The sequence below is a fragment of the Betta splendens genome, chromosome 9 (genome assembly GCF_900634795.4).
Source record: "Betta splendens chromosome 9, fBetSpl5.4, whole genome shotgun sequence".
In the NCBI taxonomy this organism is placed as follows: domain Eukaryota; kingdom Metazoa; phylum Chordata; class Actinopteri; order Anabantiformes; family Osphronemidae; genus Betta; species Betta splendens.
The window spans coordinates 10,502,657-10,526,491 of NC_040889.2; the positions used below are offsets into that span (position 1 = coordinate 10,502,657).

General features: G+C 46.1%; 1 protein-coding gene and 1 long non-coding RNA gene across 4 annotated transcripts; both read left to right on the forward strand.

Annotated features, from left to right (window-relative positions):
* The first annotated feature begins 2 nt into the window (after positions 1-2).
* On the forward strand, positions 3-19,292 carry LOC114861546 (uncharacterized). 2 transcript variants are annotated; one of them, XR_008695510.1, is made up of 5 exons: positions 3-77; positions 17,926-17,979; positions 18,213-18,298; positions 18,817-18,873; positions 19,099-19,292. It is a non-coding gene; the product is annotated as an uncharacterized LOC114861546 (long non-coding RNA). The 2 variants fall into 2 exon arrangements; XR_008695511.1 differs by lacking the exon at positions 3-77 and adding an exon at positions 15,281-17,054.
* Positions 585-4,431, forward strand: atp5f1c (ATP synthase F1 subunit gamma). Of its 2 annotated transcripts, XM_029161662.3 has the most exons (9): positions 589-722; positions 1,248-1,282; positions 1,944-2,075; positions 2,171-2,378; positions 2,720-2,863; positions 2,954-3,018; positions 3,113-3,268; positions 3,802-3,898; positions 4,294-4,431. In XM_029161662.3, exons 1-9 carry the CDS (start codon positions 682-684, stop codon positions 4,295-4,297), a joined length of 882 nt encoding a protein of 293 aa, XP_029017495.1. In that variant the 5' UTR covers positions 589-681; the 3' UTR covers positions 4,298-4,431. The 2 variants fall into 2 exon arrangements, with proteins under 2 accessions (XP_029017496.1, XP_029017495.1); XM_029161663.3 differs by lacking the exon at positions 4,294-4,431 and having other exon boundaries at positions 585-722; positions 3,802-3,902.
* Positions 19,293-23,835: the final 4,543 nt, after the last annotated feature.

Below are 23,835 nucleotides of genomic sequence, written 5' to 3' on the forward strand. Positions count from 1 at the left end.
GCGTAAAAGCTCGCGATAAAAACGCGGTGCATTGAAGGAACCCTGTAAATTGCGGATTTCGTCAACGCAACTAAGGGGTCAGCTTAACAATATACACGACAGAAGTTGAATATTATAGACTTAAAGGTTATTATTCTTGACGCCTTTAGGTCAGCATAACGCTATATTAGCCCTACTGTGCTTTGCTATTGGTTACGCTGATACATGACGTACAGTTGCCATCTTTAATGATTATTCAATTAATTTGGGTAAAGTTGTGTTTAGCTAAAAATGCATGGTTTTTAGACAGACGCGGAAAGAATCCGCCAAAGGATTTGGTGTCAGTCCTTATACATATTTGTAGTTTAAATTTGATTTCACATAAATACAAAACTGATAAACCTGGTTGGTTGGTCTGTTGGTCTGTAAATACAGCTCAACTGAATCTTGATGTGATAGAAAGAATAACATTTTCAAACTTTTTTCAAATTTATTTGCCATTTAGTCCACTCTAGTCCAGTGTGACTGTGTTTAAAGGACAAATCAAAGACTCTTAATTGATCGTATAATTTTCATTTTATAAGTTCGTTATGGCCTGTTGGCTGTCGATATCTGTGGTGGAACTTGAAGGCAACGTTCGTCCATTTTGCCTTTAACTTGCGCCTGCGCAGTCCTGCGCGTCTGACCTTCATAGGACTAACCATGTTCGCCAGGACCAGCGCGTTCGTGTTCTCCCCACAATGGTAAAGTTAAACTTATAGATTTCTTCTTACCACAATTTTTTATGTTTTTTGGTTTGTGTTTCCTCCATGTATATGAGCTAGTGGAACACGTATGTAGCTTAAAGCCTGTCATGCAGAGAGTTATTGAATGCAAGGACGTGGAGGCCGCGGGTTATGAATGACAGCGGTGTGAATGGGGCTGCTAGCCGGCTAGAAGCTAAAGCTAACTCACCTTCTGTTTATGTGCTATAACCTTATGACATTCAGTTGTACTAAGGACAAGATGAAACGTTTCGTTCATTAGGCAAATAGCTTAACTACGTACTCTAGCATATACATTAGCTATAACGATCATCTAAGCTTAGGTTAGTACCCAAACCGGTCAAAGCGTTAAGCTAATTCGTGGTAGCTTTTGCAGCCCTAGCAAGCCACACAGTCAGACTTTAAATTTAAAATGAAAGCACACTAGCTACAAACGTGCTAATATTAATTTCCATGTTAATTGTGCTTGCAGCTGAATCTAACAAACTCTGTTTCTCTTCACAGTGGGCAGGTCAGGAACATGGCTACCTTGAAGGACAGTAAGTACTACTGTACACTCAAAAGCACAAGTAATGCACTATTAGAATGTGTTGCACACTATAACCTTGATTGCAAACACTTCAGACACAAAATATGAGTAGCTTCTGCAGGACAGTCCAGTTGCCCACACTGTATAACTGATGGTAAAATGGTTTTCTCCTCTCTCAATAATACTAAAAAAAAAAGCTTGATAGCTTTGAAAATAGCATCGAAGTCCCTAAATATCACATTGTAAATAAGTGTGCCCTTGCACCCTAGTGATTTATATTAATTTAGTGTGTATATGTCACCATCAATGCATTGTGTCGCGATACTGATTTGCAGAGTTTATTTGATTTTAGGTGAGCAGAGATCTAAAGTGAATAATGTTAATAGTGTGTGGGGGGAATATATGGGATAAATATTTTCATATCTGAATGGTTCCATATTCATGTTCCTCTTAGTACAACTTAAATATCTGGAATGTGTAGTACATGGCTAATTACAACTAGAGTAATTATACAAACATTTATTATGTTTATAAACTAAAATTAGTTTACTTTTTTGTAATCTATATAATATTAGATTGTTGGACTAGATGGGAATGACGGATGTCTAAGGATTACATAGTTATGCACTATATTTAGTTTTCACACAAGTGATACTCTGTCTTTCCTCTAGTCACCATTCGGTTGAAGTCCATCAAGAACATCCAGAAAATCACAAAGTCCATGAAAATGGTGGCTGCTGCCAAATATGCTCGCGCTGAGAAGCAGCTAAAGCCAGCCCGAATTTATGGCACTGGTGCTCTGGGTAAGTCCACAGTTCCTCTACGGCTTTGAATTTTCCCACTGTTTGATATTTTTACCACTGGATTAAAATTCTTCAATTTCTTTTTGCTCCTCCAGCTCTGTATGAGAAGGCTGACATCAAAGTGCCTGAGGAGAAGGCTGCAAAGCATTTGATTGTTGGTGTGACTTCTGACCGTGGACTCTGTGGTGCCATCCACTCTGGTGTGGCCAAGGCCATCAAGAGTGAGATTGCTAACCTGACTGGATCTGGCAAGGAGGTGATGGTGATTAATGTGGGGGACAAGCTGAGAGGTCTGCTGCACAGGTACAAATCCACTTTTTGTACCTTTTTGAAGAATGACTTGGGTCTGTTTTATTGAACAGCTGTGTGTGTGTGTGTGTCTGTGTGTGTCTGTGTGTGTGTCTGTGTGTGCCTGTGTGTGTGTCTGTGTGTGTCGAATTATGGATTTGGAGGAATTACAGTTGATGGCAAAAAGAGAGTTCTGTTTCTTCTACAGTTCTTTTACATGTGGACCAGGATATCTTGACCACTCTTAGAAACTGATGGATTTTATTTATCTGAGTGTGGAAGAAACTTGACCTTAAATAATAAACCCCTCAGTAAATTTTACATTTTAATATAAAAAATGTTTTGTTCCTCATCAGGACTCATGGAAAACACATCATACTCAACTGTAAGGAAGTAGGTCGCAAGCCCCCCAGCTTTGGTGATGCTTCCATCATTGCCACTGAGCTGCTCAACTCTGGATACGAGTTTGACCAGGGCTCTGTTATTTTCAACAGATTCAGGTGTGACATGTTGTTTATGTTGATCAGTGTGTTTACAATCTCTAGGAAGAAATAATGTGTAAAATACTAAGCTGTGTTCTACTCGTACAGGTCCGTTATTTCATACAAGACGGACCAGAAGCCTGTGTTTTCCACAGACACTGTTTCTAACTCAGGTAGTATTTAGTCATTATGTTTCATGGTTAAAATGTGACATTCTGCCTCAAATGTCTGAAAACTACTCATCTATTTTAATTTTCTTTTTGACAGAGAACATGAGCATTTATGATGACATTGATGCTGATGTGCTGAGGAACTACCAGGAGTTTGCTCTTGTCAACATACTCTACCTGGCTCTGAAGGAGTCCTCCACCAGCGAGCAGAGTGCCAGGATGACTGCTATGGACAGCGCCAGCAAGAATGCCTGTAAGTCTGGTCTCCTAGGCGACCATATGTTTGAATCATCAGACAAAACGATATATCCCTCAGTGCTACTAGCGATCATTCGATAAACAGTTTTTCCACTGCTAATGACGAGGATGAGGTATGTTCAGTCAGTAGTGCTTGAGGAACAGGCTTTGCTGCGCTGGACCTAGAACCACAGCAAAAAAAAAAACCCGTGAAAGCCAGATACAGGATAGTTTATCTCATATTTATACATTATATTTAATTTAAAGTGTTAGTGTTGCTAGAACCGACATTGCTTCTGTATATAAACGTCAGGTGTGCAGACTCTGCTGCAGGTTAGATGTGCTGCCATCAAGGACCATATAGAGTTCATCTGCATTGACAGCTCCAATTGTAAAGTTTTATCGGCTGCTTGTGTTGTCAAAATAGTCTAAATACATCATTTGGTTATTAATCAGAAGTGGAAAAACATCACAGTTGAATATTTCAACCAGTTAGTGTTTAGTAAGACGGAGACAAAATAATAGTTTTTTTTTTCTCCCATCTTTCAGCGGAGATGATTGACAAGCTGACCCTCACATTCAACCGTACCAGACAGGCTGTCATTACCAAGGAGCTCATTGAGATCATCTCTGGAGCTGCTGCTCTGTAAGTCTCTTCCCCATGTTTAAGATTTTTTCTCCTGCATTTTGATTCCACCACCTCCAATACTATTCTTACTTCTGAGACCTTTTACGTCCTTCACCTGTTAATCAGCATATCTCAGCTTTTCCAAGCATTTTTGTTTCTGACTGATTCTCCTCTGACTTTATCTACCTGTCCTCACTCTCTGCTGAATTTAGTGACTGAAGCTTGTTTGAACAGAGGAGGTAACATTGTAGAGTAGACTAAGATTTATCCTAGTAGTAGTAGTGTAGAAGTCACATACCCTTTTAAATGGACATTAGATGGAGGATAAACTTGAGTATTTTTTATTTTAAACAGATCTCCAATTAAGTTTAAGTCTTTGTGTTCTTACGTTTTTTTTTTTCTTCTCTCTGCAGATAAAAGGGGCGAGATCATCATTTCCTTTGCCCATAGCTCTTCAAAGTCCTACAGACACAGGCTGAGAGTCTAATGAACATTTGTGCTTCTATTTGTAAAATATATGATGAAAATAAACCTCTTACACACAACTATGACCCTTTCTGTATGTCTTGTTCTTTATTCACAAAGTCTAACTCCTGACAAAGTACAATATTTATGATTTTGTGGTTGACTTTAGGAGCCACGTGTGAAGAACATTTTGAACAAAGTCTTTTCCGTGTACGTTATATGATCTATTAATTAACCTTCAAATGTAAATGTAATATAGTTTTGCAGTTTTAAGAGGAAATGTTTGTAACCCAAGTAGCAGCAAGGATGAAAGTTCAAATTCCTTAGAATAATCCTGAACTATTACTTTATTCACACATCCAAACATCTGTGTTGGTAAAACGACGCTTTAAAATGAATGAAAGTGATTCAACATACAGAAAGGAAGCGTTCCTTGTCGACCTCATCCTGCAGTACACCAAGTGTCCACCAGTCTGTGCTGTTCGATAAGAAATAAAAACGTCCCAGCGTGTAACTGTAAGTCCTTTCTGTATGATCTTTACTGTATAACCTGTTCAACTGATCTGTTTTCTGATGAAGCCTCTGATTTGCGTACAGCCAGGTCCCGCTGCTTCTCGTGGCCACATAGACCTGTTAGGTGGGTAATGGCTAGAATTGATAGAAGATTAGACAGAGGGTGTTTGTGCTTTAATCTCGTTCATTTACCTGATATGTGGTCCTTTCTCTTCCTGCGTGTGTGTGTGTGTGTGTGTGCAGACATGTCCTGCAGGCCTTGTTTGTCTATTGTATTTGGGCTTGTTATTGTTTACTCCTGAGGGGAGTTGGGAGCGATTGCATCTGAACACTGAAATTACAGCGATGCCAGACTCCGATAAACGCAGTCAGAGAGCAGCAGCCTTCTCATCTCCTCCTTGCTGCCGAGGCCCCGCGAGTTAACGTCAAATGGATGTGGGTGAGGAGGAGGAACGATAAAGGATTCTGGGATTTCTGCTGAGTGTCTTGCAGGTTTGGGAGTGTTCCTATGTGTTCTTGGCCTTGCACGACGCACAGGTCGGTCTTTAATATTCATTCTGAAGTAATATCTGAGCACGCACGTGGCGGGTGAAGGAGAACTAGGAGCCAGGGGGGTCTGGGTGAAAGGCTCATCAGTCATAGGAGTTTATTCTGCTTCCTGGCAGGATGGCAGGAAGTCTGGAAAGTTATCTCAGCAGCAATAATTTTCCTCTCTGTCACGCTGGTTTGGAGGGGTAGAGGGTACATTCAGTCCAGTGAGACAAGTTGTCCCACAAATGTTAGGAGTCGGATGTTCCTTTGGCCTTAAACAACCCGCTCATGTCGTTCCGACGAGGCAGAGAGGTGTCAGCGAGGCTGCTGCTGCTGCTTCTCTCCCCATTACTGCGTTTTATGATGAATTTGTGCCGTTGTGGTAATGTGAGAGAAGTGTGTGTGTGTGTGTGTGTGTGTGTGTGTGTGTGTGTGTGTGTGTGTGTGTGTGTGTGTGTGTGTGTGTGTGTGTGTGTGTGTGTGAAAGAGAACCAGTGAAGACATCTGAACATTGTGTTCTGGGGGCCTCGCCGCCGCTCTGTATTAGCTTCACCTCGTTATCGTTATCGCCCTCCTTCCATTGTGGCGTGACGGGTGGAAAATGATTAGAGGAACAGGTGACAATGGAGGCAGAGATTTCTGCCTTTACCTGGGGCAGCGCCTCTGTCAGGTACAGCAGCATCACACTCAAAAGAAAAGAAGAAGGGGGCCCCGCACAAAAGAGCTCCTTTTTTTTTTTGCTTTTAAAACACTCGCCTCCTCCTCGCGAGTGCAGAGCGTCTGGTTCACAGGAGCCAATTGACTCCCTGCGTCCCTCCATCCCCTCAGTCAGGTAATCGCAGGGAGAAGGACGGGGGCTTTTAAAAGGCAGCGCCTCTCCATTCCTCCTCCTCCTCCTCCTCCTGTCCCCCCTCGTTTTTCCCGATCAGACGGGGGGACCGACGGACAGATAGCGATGAAGGAGGGAGGACGGGAAGCGAGGCCGCAGCCGTTTCCCACAGCAGCGTCCGCGTGCGACACAAACTCTGATGTAGTAACGTTGGGGCATTATCTCATCCAATCCCCCCCTCCTCCTCTCGCCTTATCTCAGCGCGTTCCCCTCCGTCTTTTCTCCTCCTCCCCCGGCTTTACACAAAGCTATCTGCTCCGTGGACTTTTCTGACTATTTATGTCGGACAAGGTCAGGATCGTTTAAACCTCTCTGCCTCTCTCAGCCCTTACAGATAGCGCAGGGAAAGGAGGGAGAGGCGATCGATCGCCACTACGCAGATTTATTCCCAATCCTCCCCCTCCTCGCGCCCCTTCCTCCCACTGGGGCTTTTGAGAGGAGCCCAACGGGGGGGGTGGGGTGGGGGCGTCGCCACCGGACCCATCCATCTCTTTAACGCCCGTGGCACTTAAAATACAGTAGCAACAGCTAAACTGGCCACTTTTCCCGCGGCCCAAATGAGAGACACCCTCCCATCAATCTGCTGGTCGGGTCTGAATGGCGAGGCCCGTTTAGGCGGGAGGCGAGGCCGTGCGGGTGCTTTACAAACGAAGCGGGGGAACTCGGCGAGGCTGGAGACAAAGATCAGTTTGTGCAGCTCCTAATCTGCTCATAGGGCTTCTGGGATATTCCTCCTTGGCCCAGAATCCCTCACAGGTGTTTAAGGGCACATCCCGCTGGCACCTGGCGCACCTTTAGAAGTCCCTCTTATCCAAGTTGTGTTTTAATCTTGTCGAAGCAGCAACTAGAAGTCATAATTATTCAGACCAGTGAACGGAGCAAAACCTACTCACGCATCCGTGTGCCGAATCTGATCAAATGCTCTCATTAGAGTCACTTGGTGTCGGCTCTTTCACAGGCAGCCGGCGCGGCGTGTCGCTGGCTTTGTCTGAGCCCGAGCTTTGTTTGTCAGAACACTCGCGCACGTCTTCTTCCCTCGGCCCGTTTGAACCCCCGCCTCCCGGGTCTTGGGTTACGGCGCTCGTGGCTGCATGATCGATGGCCAGGCCCCACCTCGGATCACCCGGCCCGAGCCCGCCGGACAGCATGTCAGTGCCAGTTTCCGCCGGCCCCGCGTGCGCCCGAGTGGGAACATAGCTGCGGTTCTGTGTGTGCCTGGCAGGTTCTGACCCCCCACTGCAACAGGATAGGTCGGCGAGGATGCTCTGGCAGCGCGCTTTGTGCGAGTGTGTGTGCAGCATGACCGCCCGAGGTCCATGTCCTGCTGAGCGTGGCGGCCCCAGCCCTTTCCTGTCCAGACCACACGTCTAACCAAAACCCAATGTGTGTTTCATGTGAGTGTCAGGGATTCAAAGCTCCTTTGAAAGTGTTATTTTCTTAACACGTCTTTATATTTAGCTCTAATTATTTAAAGCTCCAACACGACGTTTAGCGTTTATTGCCTTTATGCTCATCTTGACTGTTTATCAAGAGGCCTTTCTCGCGTCATCTCCACTTTCTGATTGGATATTGAGGATGTAAAGCAATGATCCAATCTGTTTGGGGGCTCCAGAACAACTAAACAATAACCTTTCCATTTTTAGTTTTCCGTTTGTAAAGTTGTTCAAAACCTAAGAGTGTTGCTTGTATAAAATGGAAGATCGTGTGATGGTTTGATAAGAACCCCCAGAAGCACCTTTAAATAGTAAATGCACCTCCTAATTAACGTTTATTTGCAAGTAGCTGGTTCCAACGTTAACATTAAATCTGAACTTTCAAGAGAAACACAAATGAGACGTTCTTTTAATCTTTTAAAAGCTCTATATAAACGTTGGTTTGACAAACTTAATTATTTATCTATTATCACAGAAGCCAATTTAGGTCCTTTAATTTTTTTTCTTTACTCCCACAGTTCATATGAAACGTCCTCGTCCCACTTCGCCCCTTTTGCCGTTTCCTTGCTAATCATTTTATTCTGAAAACTTTCCCCACTTCTCCCCATCGTCTCTCCCCGATCAGCGGCTTTTCTTCGAGGAGGTTCACAGATTGTGAGCGGATAGCGGACGGGCGGACGGCACCTAGAGGAGAGGGGAAGCTAAGTAGTCAAATCCCGCCCCCCCCCCCCCCCCCCCTCCCCCATCCTGCCTCCCTCTCTCCAGCGCTGCCAGCAGACAGTGTGTTTCTCAGCGTAGTGGAGATTATAGCCGGGAATGACAAGCACGCCGTCTGATACCATATCCGCTCTGAATTACAGATCAGCCCTTTTTAAATGATATTTTAAATACTTGCTGCAGGCTGCGAGTTTTCACAGGGTCTTATTTCATTGTTATTATACTAGTAGCATATTTTTGTTAGAAAATCAGTGTTGGCTTTTATTTAAATGAGGGAGAGTGGAAGCCGATATAGACTCCAGTGTGTTATTTTACTGTGCCACTTTGGAAAATCCCTCGCTACGCCCCCCCCCCCCCCCCCCGCACTCACACACACCCGCACCCCCTATTTTGAACGTGTTCTTGGTGGGATTTAAAACGAGGCGCTGTGTGAAAAGGACAAAAGAGAAAGGACAAATTGTAATTAGTTTGATATCACGTGCGCGCGCGCACGCGCGTGCTTGGCCGTGAGGTCGGTGGGTTAGATTCCCGCACAGGGACGCAGGCGTCCATCGCTCGGGGCGCGAGGGTTGAGATCGCTGCTCATCTGGATGTGGGGAGGCAGAGATGCCCCTTTGTTTGTTTGCGTTACGGTGGAGCGGCGTGCGGGTCGGGATGCGGAGGGGGAGGCGTAGTACCGCTGCTCCCGGGCTGGGTGGTGCTGTTGCCCCAGCCTCGCTCCCGCTCCTGGATGAAAAGGTCCCTTGGTTTCAGTCGGAGGCTCTGAGCTCTTTGTGCTTTGGCGTTTCATGATGGGATTCTCTGGAGAGCAGAGGATGGAGAACGACCCCCCCCCCTCCCCATCTCTCTCTCTCTCCTCGCTCGCCCGCTCCCTCTCTGTCCCCCTCCCCTCCTCGCTCGCTGTTGGAATACACCCCAACCTTGACATATTGAGAATGAAAACGACGGTTCCACATCCCATGCTCGCTTGTTGACAGTGTTAACACTCTTTTCATGTGTGTTTTGATGGCTGAAAATGAACCATATTAGAGTGTTATGAGAAATGATGCTTTGTGTGTGAGCGAGTGAGCGAGAGAGAGAGAGAGAGAGAGTTTGCCAGGACACGCATTGCCTTACAGTATATGAGTGTCCAGACCTTAAAATCACTGTCATTTGCTCCCATGCTCCACATTCACGGACGTGCAGACGCGCAGACAGAGCGCTGCACTAATTGCCCTCCGTGTTTGTTTATGGGGTCTGAGAGAAAAGTATGCAAAATGCACCCAGGGGAGAGAAAGTACAGCCAGCAGGGCTAAACTAACAATTTTAACCCTCCCAACCCGTCCCGCCCTCCTAAATGCTGTTTCACCCTCGCCTCACCCCCCTCGCCTCCCTCACCCCTGTGTATAAAGCATGTTACATTCAGTCCTATTTAAGAGCAGCTATTACGCTCACTGGAGCGAGTGGGCCACTCATTGAAACCTAATAATAACGCCGCTAATGCTCACTGGTTGGCAGACGCACACATTTGGACGTTGACCTGAGTGGGGATTCTATAATTAATTTTGTTACTCACACATAAACTCGCCCGTCTCTGTCCCCTCACCTCAGCCGGTCGAGGCAGATGGCCGTAGTTGGATTCGTTGGCTCTTCACTGTATTTTTTTACAGTTGCAAAGGGCCTTGAGGCGACTTTTGTTATGAATTGGTGGTAAATAAATAAACTGAGAGGACATTATCAGTGCTGGAATTCTACGAGAAAGACCAAATAAACGAACAGTGACGATAAAAGGCCAGATGTGTCACATCTGTGTGTTGGAGTGTGTGCGTCAGTGGTCAGGTGAGATGATGGTGATATCTGTAAATGATTGACAATAAACAGATAGTGTGTAGAACCTGCTGAACCACAGGCTGTGCGTTGAAGTAGTTGCATCACATGTTGCTCGTGTTTTCATCCGTAGAATTCAGTTGAAGGATTGAAACATAAGCCCTTTGTCTTCTATACACTTTCCATCGTTCCGAGATGATTTTTCATTATTCTATCCAATTCCTAAAATGAATATTGCTCGTAGTAGTTAATGCACATAACATGAGAATGATTTTAGGTTTAAAATGTTCAGTCTTGACTCAGCGCCATCTTATTGTGTTGCCTCCCACAGTGTCCAGTGAGCTGCCTATTAAAAGCCTGCTGCTGTTTGTTCCCACACTCGCTCACTTTTCCTAGTGTGTGAAGTCCAAATGGAAGATATTCATGGCTCCTCTCCACAAGCATAAAGACCTGGCCCTCCTGCCCCGGCCATTCAATTAGCCACAGTGGGCAGTGTGTGGGTCCGTGTGTGTGTGTGTGTGTGTGTGTGCAAACTATTGCCCTGTCTGAGTAGCCAACCGCAACTAAGGGTCAGGCTCAAACAGCAGCTTAAAGCTAACCAGGTCACAGCTGATGGTGTGAGAACCGGAGCTGTGCAGTGTCTAGTGTGTGTGTGTGTGTGTGTGTGTGTGTGTGTGTGTGAGGAAGAGGCGAGCAGGAGCCCGGATCGCTCCGTTAAACCTTCTCTCTGTCAGGGTTCTGGCCCACAAATGCCTGCTAACCCCCGGTTTTCCCACGTGGCTGCTCCCCGGCAGCGCTGGGTCAGCGCACGTGGAGCGTCAGCGCGTTCACCTGTGCGTTGCTGCCGTCCTGCGCGCGTGCGGGTGTGCGTGTGCGTGCGTGCGGCCACGTCTGTCAGCAGCGTGTTTTGAGAAGCAGTCAGGCTCCACGGGTTTTCTGCGGCGGCGGTTGAGCAGTCAGAGCCCACTCCTGCTGACACGCTCTGGCTCTGACACATTATGTGACTGTTTAACCTTTTCCTACATGACGGCACTAATAAGGCATTCACAGGGAGTGGGACTTTAAATTTGGCAACAACTGCGGTTTACTTTCATGTTGGCGCCCCGTTGAGTGATTATAATGACCTTTACATAGGAGTTAATTAGAAGCTGTGGCTTAAATGACTGTTACATCACTGCAGCTTGAATATTTCCATTGACGGATCAGCGGGGTTGATATTGCATCAGCAAAATCAGCTCTTTCATCGGAGTCGCTTGCCTTCGTCGCTTGCTGGAGGTCCCTGAAGGTTCGGGCCCGGCGAGCGTTTGACTGATCGCGGGGCAAACTGACTGCGCGGTCGACGGCGTCTGAAACCGCCGCTGACAGAGGAAGAGCGGCTTTCTGCAGGCAGGAATCCGAGAAGCGCCCACGTCGCGCGGCAGAAGCGAGGCGCAGGCGTGAGTGGGCAGCGTTCGAGGCTCCGCCGTCACGTCTCACCCCGTTTGCACCTCACGCCCGCGGCACCACCTGTTTATTGCAGACTTGCAGTAATTGCTCGTTGAGATATTGAGGAATCGATCCTGATTCTTCTGTTCTTTAAGCGAGATTCTCGTTTTAAGAACCAGTTTCGTACAGGTTTCGCACCACTTGCCAAACGTCAGCATCGGTTAAAGGAGGAATGCGGCCTCTTCTCCTTGTTGACGTTTGAGTTGCGACTGCTGGTGCCAACTTCACCCTCGTTATCTTCATTCTATTCCAAAGAAACTGAAGTCATATATTATATCACCTTTTTTTAATCCAACAGTGTTTGAAGCAGAAGAATAATTAAGTCAGTGTGTTGTTCATGATGAATTTAAACAGACATACACAATGACAACACCTTTGCTGTGTTACTTTAATGCGCTGATCGGAGCCGGGCCCGGTCGGGCCACCCTCCTCTTCCTCAGCCACTGGCATTCCCCACCATCAGAGACCGTATAGCGTGTGTTTCTATAGTCTGTCATTCCCAAAGTTGGTGGAGTGTGAACACGTATAATTGCTTCATGAAACCTAACTAGGTGATATGAATAATCTGTCAGCGGAGGAGGCAGCCCGGCCTCCATGCCAATCACCGAGGTGTCCCAGAGTAGCGGAGCGTGGCCAAAACCATACCTGTCCATCCGGAAAAAAACATATCTGTCCCTCACCGTCCGCTTCCCTCCCCAGCCGCTGTTATCTGACCAGAGGGCTGCAGGCGTGTGTGTGTGTGTGTGTGTGTGTGTGTGTGTGTGTGTGTGTGTGGTCAGCAGAGACCCTCTGCATGTCACCATGATCAAGTCCCTATCAGATGGAGCACTAGCCGCTGATTGGTACATGTTTGCCTCAGTCTCATACGAAATTGGAAATTCTCAACAAGTGAAGGCGAAAAGAAAGGAGGGAAGTGGAAGAAAAAGAGTTTTGTCTACGATAACGTGAGGCTGGAGCAGATGGATGGAAACTAGTAAAAGTAAAGTAACTGAGGACTGATTGCGTATTGTCTGATTTAATATGTGGAGGTGTTAAATTATATTGGTTGACGACGCCAGTAATCCAGCGTCAGCCGACAGGCGACATCTCCAGCTGATCTGTAGCCTGTTTGCACCGCTGAAAAATTAGTTTATACACCTCCATGTGCCTTCCCATGATGCTGTGCGTTAACTACCTCCCACCCACCGCATAAACTCCAGTCACCCGGCCTGACTCGCTGATCGTATCGGGCCCTTTTTCATTTACTATGCCAAACCAGCCTGTAAGCAAACACGTCCACCAGCAGCGATACGCAGAATCACCAACGCATCTGCCTTTCCGTCCGCAGTGAATGTGTGGCGCGTGGTGTGTGTTTGTCTGTTGGAATGTGTGTTAGCGCGTGCGTGCGTGTGTGTGTGTGTGTGTGTGTGTGTGTGTGTGTGTGTGTGTGTGTGTGTGTGTGTGTGTGTGTGTGTGTGTGTGTGTGTGTGTGTGTGTGTTTTCACAGCATGTGTAGCTACAGTGTGTTTTATCAGAGATCTTTAAGCTGGGTCATGTGTTGTTGCTTCACATTTCATCATCCTGCTGTCTTATCTGCTGTTTTCATACACAACTGCTGTAATACTGTTATAACACAGACACACACACACACACACGCACAATATACCAGACTCCCACCATATAACGGTAAGCTGGTAAAGATAGTTTGTAGGAGGGAGAGAGAGAGAAGGAGCAGAAACCAGGCAAAAGCAAAGCACGGGGAGCATTGAGTGAGGGGATAATAAGGTGGAGGAAAGCCGCTTGCATCTGATTGTTGCTGTTTGTGTCGGTGATGTGTTCAGACAGAAGCTGGAGCCGCTCGGCGGCGCGAGGGCCGGCGCGTCCCCGATCTACCGCGCAGATTATGATGTCGGCCGACGCACGCGCTCCGCGGCCCGCGTGTCGCACGTCGCCTTGTTTCGTCTGAGCCTCCGAAGGAGACGGACCGGTGCTCGGCCCTGGAGCCCGGCTTCAAGGCTCTTAGTGGTGGTGATATAACCTCCGTCCAGCTCTGTCACTGCTCCAGGAAGCGTCCTCCGCTTGCACTTCCTGTCCGAGCGTCTCCGCTCCCACGGGCCTCCTCTCAGTCGGCCCCTCGTGGGAGCCCCTGTCCTCCCAGAATGCAGCTTGGCCGCTGATTGGACGGCGGCGCTAATCGTTGGCGAAGCAGAAGGGGAGGCCGAGTGCACGGCCACATAATGGCTTCCGATTTTGGGGAGGAAACGAGATGTAAATGAGGTAATTATGTGTCTTAGCGAGGGCAAACAGCGCTGACATTCTAGCCCTGGTAACCAGCATATTTATAGCTATAATAATCTTAAATGGGACTGGCTGGAAGACTGTCAAGGGAATTAGAGCCCTCTGAACAGCGCTGCTTTTGTTTTTGTTGGGGTTTGACTCGGATCGCGCTGGAAAGGATGATATTGACTGAGCCGTGGCTGAGCTTTCAGATCGACGCCCCGCCGCCTCGCCCAGCGCCCCTTCAAAAGCCTAGTTAGGTAGTTTTGATAGAGCGGGAGCCGGGGGAAACTTACCCCCCCCCCCTCCTGGGAGAAGCCTCCTTCCTGTGAAGCGCAGTTGAAAATATTTTGAGTCCAGGATTTTTGTGTTTGTCCAACTAGTTAGTGCATAAAGTGAGTCGGTTGTGAGTCAATGAAAACAAGCGGCGCTCCATAACCAGATTGTGTTTCAGTGATTGTTGGCTTTCTTGAACGCTGCTCTCGCCTCCTCCTCCCCCTCCTCCTCTTCCTCCTCCTCGACGTTGAACTCGCCCGGTGAGGGTTTTGTTTTTGGAAGGCGGCATAAAAAGATTGAGTTTAAAAATGAATGAAGCAAAGCGGAGCCTGGTCGGGGGAGGCCAGCAGGACTGTGGGTAAATGTTTTGGCATTAGGATTGTGCCGAGCGCAGCAGAAATGTATTTCTGATGGAGTAAGCAAAGGGGCTTTGGAGTTCACCCTATTTTCATATTCTCTCTCTCGTGCGCGCATTCCTGTCCTCTGCAGATTAAAGCCAGAATTTAGACAGCGTTTCTGCGTCGGCGCTGCACAGCGAGGATTATCGCGTGGCACCGAGGGCTTCTTTGGGAGTCGAAATGTGGCGATGGGGAATTTATTTTGAAGTGCTGGACGCTGTCTCGCGGGAGATGAGGCATTGTTTCCTTTGGAGGAAGGGAAATGATACAAAGTTCCCGTTTGTGCGTTAGTCAGTCTGAATCACACGCCGGCCTCACCTGAAGGCCTTTACCTGCTGCCGTCTGCGGCTCGCATTAGCCCCCCCCCCCACACACACACACACACAGCCCCACCCCCGTCTCTCTTTCCGATGGCACTCAGCCGTTACGTTCTCAAGGGAAGGGCAGACTGCTGGCGCCGCTGTTTGGGCTCCGGCTGCGTCCTGACACACACCCTGCCGCAGGTACGCAGGTAGAGCAGCAGGTAGAGCAGCAGGTAGAGCAGCAGGTAGAGCAGCAGGTAGAGCACCAGGTAGAGCAGCAGGTAGAGCACCAGGTAGAGCAGCGTCGAGGTTCAGGAGTCCTTCAAAGGGTTTGTCGTCCACATCACAGGGCGGTTGATCAGGGGTTTGATCAGTGAGCCTCCTGGTTTGTTTAAAGTGATGCAGTGGAAGTCTGGCAGTAGAGACAACTTTACTTTTAGACTAGAATGACTTGTTAACTGTAACAGCTGCTTACAGTGTATGTCTATCCCAGTGTTTTTATTCATGTTCCATTGTTATTAAGTGGTTTTGTTTGCTGGTTATTCTTAAATCTGAAAGAGTTAAATACTAGACATTTAATGTCAGAATGTTTGATTTAATGTTTATTCTGAGAAGATTAAAAAAGCACATAGGCAGCAGTGATATATCACTGATGTACTATAGCAAAACAAATCCCAGCTTTTCCCTAAAACATATTTTAATAATGTCATAATGTTAAAATACATTTGAATCAAATACTTTGTAATCAGCCACTAATGTTATATCGTCTGAAAATTCTACTCAGGTCATGTTTTATAAAATGCTTTTTGACAAGGGGATCAAAACCATTAAAGCTATTTTTATAGATATATGAATGACCTGTCAAATGACTTGAGGCTTCTGTAGGTAAGGTCCAAATGATCAAACCCGCATGAAGACATTAAAAGAAGTTTAATATTCTGTGCAAACCCGTCTGAATCGTCTTTCTATGTGCTTTTCATTATGAACCCAAGATTAGATCTGTGTTTATGAATTGGACACTTGTCTGGTCCTCCCTGTGTGTAAGTGCTTTAGCAGATTGAATGAGAGAAAATAGAGAAGTGGCTCAAAAGAGGGGAAAATATTCACGACCCTTCCAGTGACCTCCGTGTGAATCGCAGTTTCCTTCGGGCCGCGTGTTCCGAGCGCGTCTCTGTGGCCTGCGAAGCGTATTTGGCGTTTGACAATAAGTTTAAAGTCAGACGTTCAGTTGAGGCTGACGCAGGATTATTTTTCCAGCCTAATTTGAAGCAGTGGGCCCTTCTCCCTCGGCCTCGCTCGCTCCCTGCCTCCGCCAGTTAATCCGCAGCCATCTTGATCAGAGGCAGACACGGAAAATTAAACAAATAAACTCTTTTGGAGAACGTTCCCCTGCGTCTGACCCGACCCCGTGACCTCGAGGACACTGGCCAAGGTGGCCGTCAGAGGAGCCTCAGTATGTGGGCTTGCGTAAAACCAAAGGGCTGCAGAAATGCATGTCTCCTGTCCAGATACACATTCTATAAATCATTACTTCAAACGGACTGGATGTAAGTGAGTGAACCCTGTGTGCTTTGACTTTTCACATTGACTATTTTCAACTTTAGCTCTATATCAAAAACGTCCTGTTGGTTCTATCATTGCCATATTTGGCAGTTGACATCCTATAAAACTAGTATTATTTTATTTTTTATGAATGTATTATTATTATTATTATTATTATTATTATTATTATTATTATTATTATTATTATTATTATTATTATTATTATTATTATTATTATTTATTTATTTATTTATTTATTTATTTTTTATTCCTCCTTATGAGTAAAGTAAAACACAAGATCAATTCATGACCATGAACATAAGCATGTTGTTTAACCGTCTACATGCAATTCATTATTTATTTGCCTACTTAGTGTTTTATTCGAATGCTAGTTTGTTTGTCTTTAAACTGTTACAAGCATAATTTATTGTCTTTTTTAACAGGACGCTTTAGGTTCCCGGCTGCAGTTTGCAGATGATTTGGAAACGTAAAAGGCAGGAAAATGTCGTAAATGTGGAACGTACCCACTGTGGCGTCGTTGGCCACGCGTGTGTTCTACAGGTATGAGCATCCAGGTGTTTGTAAGTTCAGCGCCGTCGTTGGTTACGTCAGTGTTAGCGCCACCTTCAACGCTGCAGAAGAGAATGTGCACTTTACAATCGGATTTTTAAGCAGAACAGATCGCACGTTGTTCTACTGTCAAGCAGTTGTTCCAGTCTTCACAGTGGGTTTGTTAGAAGCAAAAGCTTGTTCCAACTGTAGACTCTCGTACAGAACCTAAGAACATTCATAGAACACCAGCAAAATCACGTGGGGGTGTTTAGGAAGAAAGACCAAAGTTCTTATTGAACTGTTGGTTTATTCCTGCTGGAAAACTAAAGTGTTTGCAGCGTCAGGCTTTAAAAGGCGTTTCCCTTTGAAAGTGCCTCATGTTGGTTTTTATTTTTTAGGTATATTGTGAATTTGGCTTATTTTGTCGACAGTTGTGGGAGAAGAGAGGCACATTTTACTGAACAAAAAAAGAATGAAATGTACTGTACAGGAAAGACATTGTTGTGATTGTGTTTTGTTGTTGTTGTGTTGAGTCTGAAAACTGATTTTTTGTGAACTGGTCTAAGAAAAATAAATGTAAAAGTACCAGAGGTTTGAGCCTGAGTCTTTAACCACGGACATTTTTTGTCACCAATGGGCCCCATTGGTGACAAAAACAAAGTAATCACGCCACAGTAAGGTGAAGCCACGCAGGTGGATTTGAACTGGTGTCTGGTGGCCTTGGCCACTCTGAGACTAAAGGTTCCATGTAAGATGCAAGAAGAAGTGAAGCTCACAGCAGCACACTGCACATTATGTACAACTGGAAGGTGCATGTGTTCAGTTAGTATAGAACAACTTTGTGTAATGTTTGTAATTGGAGTGTTTTGTTTATTTGCAGATCGGCAGGTTGTCGGAGCAGTTTGGGGCGTCTATGGTTTCATGGCGGTAACTGGTGAGTATGTGTTGGTGGGAATCAGGTGTAGTTTCCTGTTCCCTGCAGAGAAGGCGCTGTGATTGCTCCGCCTCTAATCACAGGCCTGGGCCTCCTGCTTGTTGGAAGGTTGATTGGTCCCACCTGTGCCTTCTCTCTTTGAGAACACCACACAGTGAGGCTGGAGGTTTGTTTTACTGTGAAACTGTTGCTTTTTGCCCAGTTTGACAAAAGTGTGGGGTTTTCTTTTGCAGATGTCCACGGGCTGTGTTGAATTCAGGAGTTGGAAATGGGAAACAAGGCGAGTACGTGGGAGTGATAAGGAGAGCTACACGTGAAGGTGAAGTTGACTAAATGTTTGGCTCTGTGTGAAGGGAGCAAACGCTGGTGTACAGTAGCTCGCCCAAAAATATCAGGATACCTTAGCGCAACAGCAGAATGTGGAGTTTGCTTTCAGTATAAAATGTGTAAGGTGTCCTTTGTGAAGTCTATGACGTTGGCTTTGTCAACGTAACCAGGAAGAAGAATCGCCTCCTGCTGAGCCCAGGACTCAAAGTGGGAGGGGTAGCATCATGGACGGGTCTTGTGCGGTTGCTGGCCTGGTGTGAAGGGCCACCAGCATCATAAGATGTGGGAACTGTGAAGCTAAAATTGACCCTAGTGTGTCTTGAACCAGCTGTAATTTGGTGTCTGCACCTTCATATTTCTCATGAAAGTACTGCCTCTAGGTTCCTGTGTAGGGCCTTTGGGCAGCAGTTTGCCTCTTACAGCAGAGAGGGCTCAGTGTGGGAAAAGGTGGGTGCACGTCCAGGGATGCACTTTAACGATCACATGCTGTTACCTTGCGTGTTTTATTAGATTTGCCAGGATGCTTCACTTCCAAGATTCATCTTGGCTGTGGTCACAGATCAACAGGTGAGTTTATATTCATGCTTGGACATTGCTTTTCAAGTAAACACTTGTTCTCAGATGTCTGTTCCCTCCTCAGTGATGGTTTGATCTTTGCTGATCAACAAGTGTGAACAATTCATGTTTGTAACGTTTTATAACTGAAGACAGCCTCCCTTAGGCCATGTGAGTTGTTTATGCCCGTAATAAATCTTTCCCTGACTGTCTTTTTTTAAATGTCCTGTATTTAAGGCAGGATCCTATGATGGTTCATCTTGTTCCTGTTAGGAGACTACTCTTAGCAACTGTATGCATGCTTGACTTGTGGCTCATGGACTGTCCACTTGTAGGTCAATAAAGCCTTAATGGGCAGTGTATTTCCCCCCTGTAAAAGACACTGGACTATCCATGGTGACGCCTTGTGGGTGACTTATACAGGGTACACAAAGAAGAAAAGTACTACTAGGATGGGGAGGTTCTCTTGTGGCTCATCTTCCGTCCACACTGTCCACTGTATGTGTGCCAAATACTTTAAAATTTAAAACCCCAGCCTCCTCAAAAGGAAATATAAAACCCACCCTTACTAATTTGGTACTCTTTATTGCAAAAGCTTGATTAAAACAAGAACAACTCAAGAATTACTAGCAAAATAAAGAGGCACAAAAGGATTTGCTCCAACACACAAGCTGAAAGACGAGTAATAGATTAATACATGACAAAATCATTGAGCAAACTACTATATCATAAAGGAAGAAACCCCAGAGTGATGAGTCAAATGATTGCACTTAACTCAGCAAACCTGAAAAACATAAGTGCAAAAGGACAAAGACACAGACCCCCAGCACAAGCTGAACTACAGTGGGACCTACATAAGGACTAAAAGAAGACACTTAATTTCTGAAAACAAGCCAACACACAGCAAGCACCGGGGGAGGAAACATAAACCATGCAAAAACACTTTATAACTGCCAAGACTGGAGAATTCAGTTTAGCACGACAACTCAAACACTTGAGGTGATAGCCACAAAGTCTACACAAGACATGAGCTAAAGGAAAATGCTCAAGGAAAAACAGCCCAACAAAAATACCCTACAACACCCACCTCGTTCAGGGGAAAACACCTTTCTGGAGGAACAGCCTGAAAAGAAAAAAAATCACATTAGAAGTAAAGTACATTTGAACCTCCGCTGACCGTTTACCCTGAACAATCTGAAACTACACGTTACTAAACTTTCCCAGTTGGTACCTTCTGTAGCCTCTTCCAACCAGACACGGGTCCTGAAAATAAACAAGCACAAACAAGTCACACATTGCACACAAACAATGTTCTACACGCAGCTGCCCGTCGATCCAGCACCAAAATCGTGCACGTGTGCTGTTCACTTGAAAAAGACAAATACACAAAAACGGTCACCGAACCATCACAGACTCGGCCCTGAAGGACACCAGCTCCACCGACGCCGCGTTCAGCTCGTCGTTACCTGGACAGGTTCCTGCGACAAACACGTGGAAACTGGAGCTTAGCTGCGTTCACATGCAGACATGGCTAACTACACTAGCCTGAAGAAAGCACCCAAACCTTCAGTGGATCCTCAACGGGCTCCTCGAGGAAAACACAAAGAAAACTAAAGCAAAACGTCCAGAAACAGAAAACACGTTGGCTCAGAACCACAAAGTTACTGGCAGCAGAGAATCCATCAAACCAACGCTCTGCTGAGAAACCAAGGATGTCAGCTCTGGTCACCCTCCGACAACTGGTACTTGAAGGAAAACTTTACCGATTTTCAATGGGGGTTGACCTATCTTGGGTAGTATGTAAGAATGAGAAGAAGAAAGAGACACGCCATACCCTCTGTATTATCTATGTAGAGAATTTATCATTCATTCCTCCTCAAACACAGCCTGGTGGATTATTCGCCATGGGCTCAGACTACAACTAGTGCTTCCTGGTTTCCTCTGTTCCTGCCCCAGCAACTGTTGGACTGTGGGGGGCGGAGCCAGACTGAGAGGGGGCGGAGCCAGTCACAGCACTGTTAGTTCCGTGTTCCGCCGGATTGGATTTTTCACATGTTTGGATTTACCGTTGACCTGACAACATCGCCTTCAAAATATCAAGCACTATTTAGAATCTTGAACCCACAACCTGTCATCCCCTCAGCAGGTGAGGTTGTGTGCCTTCAGACATTTTGTAAGCGTGTTAAAACCTAACCAGAGCAGTGACTCCATAGGAATGAAAGCTAGCTAGCTCTGACACTTCTCAGTGACACTCCTGTTTGCACAGAGTTCACAAGCTGCACAAAAAACAAGGGAAATATTCACCTACACTGACACACTAAGGAACTAAAGGGTTAGGGGAGGACCCATAAGCCACAACCTACAGACAAACTAGTGTTTTATTTAACTGTTACACAAGCAGGGTAACAATATCACAATATCAAAACTCTAAGGGGTACTTACCTGACTTACTGAGCACCAACCACAGGTGAAAGTCATCACAATGACAAACAGGAAGTGACGTCACAGGAAAAGCACTCTTGACATGAATGACATTGCCAAACAAGACAAAACTGAGCACGCCCCCTGGTGGCGTGAAGGGCTAATACCGAAAAAACTTCACATATTTACTTCTTCCTTTCGCCAGTTACTACACAAAACTACATGTATCAACATGATCACAGTCCCATATAGTACTGTTTTTAAACAAGTACATTTATTGGTCATTACATTCTTTAACATTACATAACACCACTTCCTACTCCTTGCATACAGGTTGTTTTATATATAAAAGAGACAATCTACAGAAATCGGAGACATTTTGTCGTAGGATGACTCATGATTATACACTACTTGCTTACTTTTCTTTCACTCTAGTTCAAACATTTCTACATGTAAAGCTACGTAAACGTGATCGCCTCCTTATCTTGTTTATATGACAGAGTTTTTCAAACACAAACATTTTCCTTAGATGGCACAGTGGTCCAAGATAAGTATCGCATGCAGACTTAATTGGCTGAGATAGAAGCTTATTATTTCCATTTATTTCCATCGCTCCCTGGGTCTCTCCCTCACCAGTCTCTCATCTTTCATCCTTTCCCCTCCTGTTCTGCTTTCTACGTGTCTATATTGTCCATTTGATGAGAACATGAAGCAGAAAGGGACCAAACAACAACAAGTTGGAAAATCTGCTAACGATTGCAACATAATGGACGTGTGTGGAGGTCTCGTCCCCTAATGAGTTTAGCTAATGACTTGGCTGACCTAAGTGCACCCTGTCTCTATATGACTCCTTCATTTCCCCCGTTTAATATCACACAGTGTCTCAGTCTAGTGAAGAACTCTGCGACAGCCTTTTCTGGTCTCTCTGCGTCTCCGTTTCTGTGCAGCGTTGCGTGGCAGTTGGCTCTCTTGTAGCTCTCTGGCGGCGTTTCCCTCACCAGCCAGCATTCCTTCATGGGTTCATTGGCAATACTCAAGTGGCTCCCTCTTAACAGCCCCCTAATCACTCTTGGACATAATCACGGGCCACTTTGAAGTAATAGTCCATTTGCTACAAGTCCTCCATTTAACGTCAGCTGGGGCTGTGAGCCGGCCGCGGCCGATGTAAAGATAGGCCGGCTGCACCGGGGGAAGGACACGTTTTCATTGCGTGTCCGTAGGCCTTCGTATGCCAGCTCAGACGTGGAGACAGACAGGAGACTGGGGTTCGTAGGCCCGTCACTCGTCATCTGAATGTCTGAATCACCGTAACTCGCTGCAGCCGTGCGGATGTGTGCACGGAGCACAGGAGCGGCCCAGCCACGGCCCGTGTTTACTGTTTACACGGCTCCCAGTGGCGCCAGGCCCTGAAAAAACAGGAGCTGAGAAACACTTTGTTTTGGTGCGGAGGCGCTCCTGCGGTTTTGCAATCACAATCACTATCAGGGGCCCTGATCACTTCATAGAGAACAGGGAGGAGGGAATAAAAGGTATGTTACTGCACACAGTACACAAAGGGGAGATGTGGGCGCTCGGCAGAAGGTCCGTCTGCCCTTCTTCCTCTACCGGACCCTGGTTTTGTCCCCCTTCATCCAGTCTACAGCTGAATGAACGTGAACCACTTGGTGGTTTAAACATTCAAAAATAGGTTAAACATAAAATATCCTTTAGAAAAACATGTCTAACAAAGTTCAGGCGTCGTGTGACATTCACACGAGTCACTCTGCGTTTAGAAAGACGTAACAACAAGCGTCGGAGAAAAGCCTCGCGCTTCACAGCTCGTCGGCTGAACCTGGACGGCGGCGTGCACGCCGTCTCGCTCCGTTTTCAGAGCCATTAGCGTGAGAGGTGTGTAATTCAAAGGCCTGCACCGTCTTTATTCACACAGCGGCATTAGGACGTAATGAATCATGAAGAACGTGCATTGTTCCACGCTGCTCACCGAGCACGGGCACGCACACGCACACACACACACGCACACACACACACACGCACGCAGGCACGCACGCACGCACGCGCACACACACACACGCACACACACACACACGCACGCAGGCACGCACGCACGCACGCGCACACACACACACACACACACACACACACACACACACACACACACACACACACACACACACACACACACACACACACACACACACACACAGGTGTGACATCATTATCACCCAGTTCCAATTGATGAAGAGAATTACACCCTCAAATTGATTTTCCTTACTCTGCGATCACGATGACACAAGAAGGGGAGACGACGGAGAAAAGACGCAGTCATCAACAACTTTATATTCCAATCAGCATATCTGAGTAGAATGAAGAAAAAAAGAGCTGCAAAGAAAAATGGAGCCGGGGCTCAAATCGTCTCAAATTGCTTTGCTTTTTTTTTCTATCAGGAAATGTTACCGATTATCATGAAACGCACAAATTGAATTCTTTTTTTTCATTTAAGTAATAATTGATTTGACATTTCGGCGCACTTCAAAGGCAGTTTGGCCCGAAGGC